This window comes from Phyllobates terribilis, unplaced genomic scaffold (genome assembly GCF_046119375.1).
Source record: "Phyllobates terribilis strain yellow unplaced genomic scaffold, ASM4611937v1 Scaffold_4__5_contigs__length_816908805, whole genome shotgun sequence".
NCBI lineage: Eukaryota > Metazoa > Chordata > Amphibia > Anura > Dendrobatidae > Phyllobates > Phyllobates terribilis.
Window position 1 is genome coordinate 201,832,921 of NW_027362764.1, and position 7,748 is coordinate 201,840,668.

The 7,748-nt window shown below is 36.8% G+C and overlaps 1 protein-coding gene across 1 annotated transcript in view; it reads left to right on the top strand.

Moving 5' to 3' along the window:
- The window catches only part of TGFBR2 (transforming growth factor beta receptor 2), a 111,205-nt gene extending 105,102 nt beyond the window's left edge, over window positions 1-6,103 (top strand). The window contains exon 10 of the mRNA XM_073678030.1: window positions 1,761-6,103. Within this exon, the coding sequence (XP_073534131.1) occupies window positions 1,761-1,940 (180 nt within the window). The 3' untranslated portion in view covers window positions 1,941-6,103. The remainder of the gene's footprint in view (window positions 1-1,760) is intronic.
- Window positions 6,104-7,748: the final 1,645 nt, after the last annotated feature.

Consider the following 7,748-nt stretch of genomic DNA (forward strand, 5'->3'; position numbering starts at 1 on the left):
TTCACTGCTGATAGACAGCCACAAAACATGCGGGGATTGCCTGTGTGGCCATACATAAATACTGTGCTAGCATGGTGACTGGACGAACCAAGTGGCAAAAAAAATCCTATTTAGAAGAATCTGAATTTTTTGTAAAATTTAAGGTAATGTCAAGTCATTTTAAACAAATTTGCTCATCTTTCCTTAATAAATTAGAGCCAAATGCCAAATTTGAATTTCAACAAATTTACTCATCACTGCCAATCTCTAATGAAGGTGTTGTGACAGTCTGGGAAGTTAGGAACAGGCCATGTTTGCACACAGGGCTATTTTCCTGGGACAATCTCACAGGCCGAAATGCAAGAGAGGTGGATATCCTAAATGTTCATGTTTGCTTAAAAATCCCAAATTTGGCATTCTAAATGTTAGCAAGTATGATTACCTGCACTTTCATCCCGCACCGTGTGCCTAAAGTGCCTAAAGATAGTTTGATTACACAATGCTATTTGGGTACCTTAAACCAATGCATGCACTGTATAATTGTATTATTTGAAAACATCATCAATGCTATGCATATACTGTATAACTTGTTTTTTTGAAGGGGTGGGGCATCATGGTACATAATCTTTTAAAGGTTCTGTAACACCTAAGGCCAGCAATAAAACAATTTCTGTTTTTAATCCTCTTATTGCAGTAGGGATAATTGGTATTCTAAGATTGCCTCTTTGGTAGGGCCAGTAATAAAGTGCTAGATAGCAGTGAGGAGGAACTACAATTGCATTATGAGAAGATAGGCCTAACATATGTGAAAATAATTGGGAAAAATTGGCCGGGAACACTAATGCTGTTACAGTTTTACTTAAATTATGTTTAATGCAAATTTTTAAAATCCGAAATGTTTTAAATGTGAACAAAATATGGCAAAGTGGAGCCAAGAATTTCATGTACACATATGGCATCCAGTTAACAGTAGTCAATCACAGTCTCACTCCAAGAACAGATTTTACTTAAAGGGAATGTGACAGGCGATTCATGTTGCCCAAATCGCTGCCATGATGGCAGCCAGGTATATTTTTTCTCTTAGATGCTCTGTCATTTTGGAGAACATATACTTTGGAGCAGGGACAGACAAAGACGGAAGAGCGCCCCTGTGCAAGAACAGTATATGGGCCCTTTGTGGTCCAATAATGTCCCTGACAAAAGCTTTTTGCTGCTTTGGAGGTGCAAGTTGTCCCCTTTATCTCTTGGGTCCTGTGCTTCTGCACAGGTTGCACTAATAGTATGTCCACCCCTGCTTTGAAGATCTAGCTTGGAATCAGCTGGAGTCCAGACTAGGCTGGTTCTGCCTCTGGCCGGCTCTTCCCAGCACTGCTAGAGGTGATTAAAAGGTCTCGGATTACATACATACGTCAATTATTTGCAGCAGCAGTGAGAAGAAACAGCCGAGAACTAGTCTCCTCTTTCTTTTTATGGTCTCCCAGACCTGTGGCCGGATCTTCAAAATGTATATTCTTAGCTATCATGCAGCAAGGCTGCGATTCATTCTGTCCGCGATTTGGGAGGCATGAATTGCCTGACAAGTTTCCTTTAAACTTGTTTTTTGTGACTCTATGTGATATTATGTATTTCCATCAGTTATTTAGTGACAAAAGACACCATGATTCAGGGTTGAAGGACACATTTAGCTTCTGCTACATCTGAACCATGATGGGCTTTTTTAAAAATTAATACGGTCAAGACATTTATATACATCTGTATTAACTTGTGCATTTATTCCCCAGGGTATTCAGCTAGTATGTGAAACCATCACAGAATGTTGGGACCATGACCCAGAGGCCAGACTCACAGCCCAATGCGTGGCCGAGAGATTCCATGAGATAGAGCATCTTGACAGAATCTCTGAGAGAAGCTGGTCAGAAGAAAAAATACCAGAGGACTGTACAGAAAGCACAAGCATATGAAACCTACATTGCAGCCATTTTTTGTAGAAATGTCTCGCTGCAGAGAGCGAAGCTAAGGAAATCACTTGGAAATCTATGCAATAAACCATTCATTCCAGGATGGATTGTTTACATCTGCAGCCATATCGAACTTACTTTCCAATTGACAGTGCCATAGGGAGATCATTGAAGGATCTCTCGAGACTTGTTGTTCTTAAAATAGCCATACTCAATGTGCACTTTATTAATATTTGTATAAAACTACACATGGGCTTTAATATATGGACACATTGTCTATAATAAGCCAAAAGTATGTTGCCAGGAAAATGTACAAAGCATAGGAGAATTGATTTTATTATGGAAAAGAATATTTGATAGACCTATTCAAAAACTCATCGTATAAGCTGTGGTCGGGTGTGTTTGTATGATTGTTGTATGAGACTGAAATTTTATTTTTTTACGTTTATTGAAATCTTTGGTTATTTTTGAGTCCCTAACCTTCTTTCCTTTTATTTCCCTTTTTGAGAAAGACGATTGACTTTCTTTTCGTTTCTCCTCCCAAATATTATAGTCTAGGAAATCGTAGAAGATGAAAATACTAGTTTACTGTTGAAATAAGAATTCTCTAGTTAAAAAGAATAATCAAATGTCAGTCCTCAATTTAAAAGAAAAACAAATACCGATCAGCTACATTTTTGGGACTGCTCAATGCCATGGCTATCATTTTTGGGCGGTTGTTTTTCTTTCCTTTTTTTATTGCAGTTGGAAATCCTCTTTTAAAGGATTTATATTTTAATCCAAATTACTAAACCCTTCAAATGAGTTGCAAAAGGACTGCGAGAACTCTGAATGCATAAGTGGGTATGAAAATGCAAGACTACAAAATCTGTTTTCAAGGCGCCGTTAGTTCACACTTTTATAGTGGTTTGATTTGTTGTCCTATGTTGCTTTACTTTTTTACGTGTACGTCTCACGAGGAACACATTGAATTACCTGGTGTAGGAAAGAGAAAAAAATGACAATATCACATTGATACTTTCGGACTACTGTATTTTTGTTATAATTGTTGAATATTTATCTTGAGCTATTAGTTGCTTTTTGTGCAGTACTTCTTTTTATAAGTGCCTCCTTAATGATAATCACGCTGAGAGCAACTACTCAGTGTACGTATTCTAGAAAAAAATATTTTTAAGACAAAACCCATGTGCTCAGCCATCAGTTTCTGTAGCTCCAATACTATTGATTATGGAAATAATCAGGTGGGTATGGATGAGTATAATCCATCCTGTTACAATATTACAGTAATCTAGTTGTAGGTAGCACAATGCACAGTCAGTGGAATACAGTGTTACTTAAAGGGAAAATAGTAATAATTACTGTAGGGTCTGATTTGTTGTAGATACATGTCAGAAGATCCAACTGCTGAAGACTGCCTTCTTGGTCTCCTGTCGTTTCCAAAATAAAAGGGTTCTTAGTAGAGATGACCCAATTGATTCAATACAAATTGAGTTTCCTAAAATCCTCAGATCCCCATGAATTCAAACAATGAGTCATTTGATTTGCAGTAATCACCCAAAATTATCCTTCATCATGTTACACATTGTAGTCGATTGCATGAGTCAAAGACTGTATGGGCTTCCCTAAAATACCTTGCAGCTATCGCATCACGTGGTAGAACGCCATTAACCAGGAGAGACTATGATACCATGCTTTTCTGAAGGTGGTAATCCTACAGTTAGCACTGCTTGCTGTTCTTTCATCTGAAAATTGTATGCAGGAAATCTCTCTCCTATTCCAAATCACTGAAGCCTGATAAAAACATTAAAATAAGTAGCATATACTACTAGGAAACCTCAGTGTAAGCAACATCATTTCGGGACAGATGGACCAACTGCAATTCACTGCAAATTTAGCCACCAGAAATAGAATTTAGGGGAAAAATTTGCCAAATCTGGTGATTAGAGCTGATTTCACCTTTTGAGATCTGTAGTTCTAAACCGTATTGATAACCCCTTTGTTGTGCTAGGAGATTTTGATTTTTTTAAAAGCTGGATCATCATTGTAAAAAAAATGTTCACCCATTTGGGGTAGAGTGATCTTCACCTTAAAATACATCTTGGTTAAGACGCTGCAAACTCAGATTGTCTTTGTCCGGCCCTCTGTTCTTATCAATGGCCATAGCATTGAGGAATAAAAATGTTTCTTCTCAGTTTAGTTGGTTCAAAATGGTGGTACAGGAAAAGAGGCAGCGCCAAATTAAACCAATGGAGATGTGTCCAATGGGCAGAACCTTTTTGCCCTCCTTACCATTTTCTCTTTAATTGACACACACACAAATCTGTCAGTCATAAGGAGCAAGGTAGTTGAAGGCAGGGGAAGAAAATCCATACCTAAGGATCATTGTGGGGAAAAAAGTGAGAAGTATTGAGACTGGCATTCTCTATACATGTAGTAACATGAATGTCCAATAAATAAGACTTGTACAAGACTCTTAACACTAGCAAAACAAGTTAAACATGTATATTAAATTCAGCGCATTTAATCCAATGCATACACTACAACTAAGATAAATTTATACCCTTTATGTATAAAGAAATATATTTTATATGCTGTAACAAAATTAATTCAATAACCCATTTTATTTCACGCAATACTCTTACTAAACACATTGATGTCACACAAACTAACAAACTACAAATGATGAATTGTGTTAGAATATTGTTAAAATTAGGGGGGGGTTTTTGTAGTTGCAAAAATAACATGTTAAGCCAGCCTAAGGGCGCATCTATACCCCAGCATGACAGCCGTATATAAATATATGAAGCTGTCGCGCTTGTGTTGGGTGACCCGCATTGCTGTCCGATCTCGGACTCATTTGTTCAAACGTCTGAATGCGCCCTAAGGTTATAGATTACAGATGAAATGTTATGACTCTTATTAAAAGAGAGTTGCCATCATGGAAATTAAAATCCTACTTCTATAAAGTCCCTTGCTTAATAGGAATTCTTATTTTAGATGTCTCAAATATCAATGGAAAAGTATACGGCCTCAGTCAGAAGTCATATGGAAATACCTGGGCCTGCTATATTTTATAAAGTGAAGGACAACTTTGGGCTTCAACAATTTAAGGTCCTCCACCGATACCAGTGGCTTAATTTCACCTTACTTTCTTCAGGTTGATTTTATATTGAGTGGTATAGCACTCACGTTCACATTAGGTCACAGCTTGACAGTATTATGTCAACACTTTTATTTGTTGGTGTTATGGAGGCATTGTACGGCGATAGTGTTTGGATATTACTATGGAAGTATTACTCTTAGTTCTTAACTTTCTAAAAAAAAAAAGAAATCATTCGTAGGCTTTTATCAAAACCTGACACTTAAATATTACAAATTTAGAGAACAACTGATTTTAAAGGGAGTCTGTCAGCACAGAATGACTGTTCAAACCAAGTACTGCCACTCGGTGCATCATAGTGGAGCCAGTCATTTGAGTGCCCCCTCCTCCTCTTTGAGTGACAGTTCAGGCTTCATCGAGTTAGAGAACGGCGGAGATAGAGGGAAAACGGGAAGGTGCCATTAAATGTTTGTCCACTCCTTAGTGCGCCGAGCGCCCGTACTTGGTTTGAATGGTTATTCATGTGCACAGTGTCTTCAAGGTTAGGGACCACAGTAGATTTTAATAAATAAAACTACCTAAAATGTATGAAATTGGACAATAAATGGCTTCACTTTAAACCTTTGTCAAACATATTTGTAAAAAAACAACTTTTTTTCTTTTAAGAATTCTTTAATTAAGACACATGAGTCTGCATAGGAGCTGTGGACACTTAACAGAATGGTATTTTCACTCAAGACCTCTGCCAAAAACATTAAGGAGCCAATTTTACAAGCAGTTTTCACAGAGGAGGAAGCAAAAGAGAGTGTACAGACAGGATAGCATGGGATGCTGCTTTCTGTAGGGAAAACATTTCACTGCCTGTTTAAAAACATGTTTTACCTCACAGAAAGAATCAGCTGTGATCCCCATACTGTAATATCTGTATACTCTCTCTTGCTTCCTCCCCTGCTCAGGAGATGAGGTATGATCAGACCATGTTCCTACACTGTCAAACACAGCCATTACACAGTACACAGCAGGGGCACATTTCTAAGATTATCTCAGCACAGGAACATTTTTTTTTTTAACATACCCATTTGTGAAACTTATTTTTATTCTAAGATCTATTAAAATGTACTTTGTTTGTGGGACAACCCCTTTAAGTTCCTACATGTGCTGGTAAAGCAGAAGTCCTATCTAGTACGCCATACAAGACTGGGCTGTATGGATTTCCTTGAGATCTCGAAACATACTTTAATATCTAGAGTTCGAAAGGGATCGAAGAGAGTGAATTTTTCTCACAATACCTAAAGTATTTTATCCTGACAGTACTATTAATGTGTGTCATTGACTGATACGTTATATGATGGCTCAGCTGTGATTCTTAGTTGGAGGTTTTGTGCCCTATCCACTCTTATGTGATGACTGTGATTCCTAAAGAAAACAAAACTGTACTTGGTGGAGAGCGGTCATATTGTGGACATATTATTATGTTTGAGGTTTTCCAACATCTTTGTGATTGTCAGTTTTATGATCCGGTAATAAAGTGGCATAAAAGCATAAAACATTGACTGTGCAATTTAGTTTAAAATCTTTTTAAAAAAATGATCATATTCTGCACAGATTATTTTCTGTTACCAAAGAAAAGTTATGTTGTTTTTAATGGCTTTTTTTTAAAAAAAATTACCTAAAAATATATCAGAAATATATCAGAATATTTAAGCACTCTTGTTCTTGTGTCAATTTGTATACATGTATATAAAATAAATGAAACTATAACTCATTATTTTTTGGTTATGGATTCTTTCTCAGTCACATCTCGTCAGGTGTCTACTTTTACTATTTGGACATCCACTTTTTAACTTATTGGATACTTTCTTACAAAGGTTATGCCTGCTGTGTGTGGATGTAAATCTAACGAAATCCTGTAGGTTGCTTACAAAGAAAACATAGGAGATTTACATTCTAAATGTCAGGTTTCTCAGTGAAACTCCTCGATGAAAAAAAAACAATTACTGGGAATTAATGTTATGTTGGCTTATTAACAAATAATCCAATTGAAAAGCAATAAAAATAATGCATTAATTTTCCTGAATTAAATTCTGAGTGAGGAATTATGAATTTGAGTTAAACCCCTACCAATCTGATATTAACTGTTTAATCTAATTTCACATAGTATATAGTGTTCTTTTTTTGGCTCACTAAAGACATTGATTTCATTGACATACAAAAAAACTAGTAGTTAGCAGGCACAGGCCGCAGTTGTCGTTTGCCTCTGGTGGCATATTATTGCAGAGTCTGGAAAAAGTTATGCACTCCCATCAAAATTGTTATCCTTGTACCCAGTTAAATCTTCTCTGTTCCATTAGGTCTATGACACCACATGGTTAAAAACTGACTAGCTGAATCCTTCTAAGCTTTATGTAGAAACAGAAGGTCGGATTTCCCTGTATGAGTCAAAAGTCACTGCAAAAGTCCCTGGCAAAGGGGAGGAGGGGGCAGCTGGGTCAGGAGTTGTAGAGGGGAATGATAAATGCAGGGAAAAGAGACTTCCTGTTTCTAAATAGGGCAGAGAAAAGAGAATAATTAGCTGGGTAGAAAGGCAAAATGAGCAATTGTAAGTACACAGTGCCATATAATATTATGATTTCAATATATTAAGAGGATAAAAACTTTGATGGGAGTGCTTCGATAATGGCTCACTCATCTCCATCAAGGTAGGATGATAT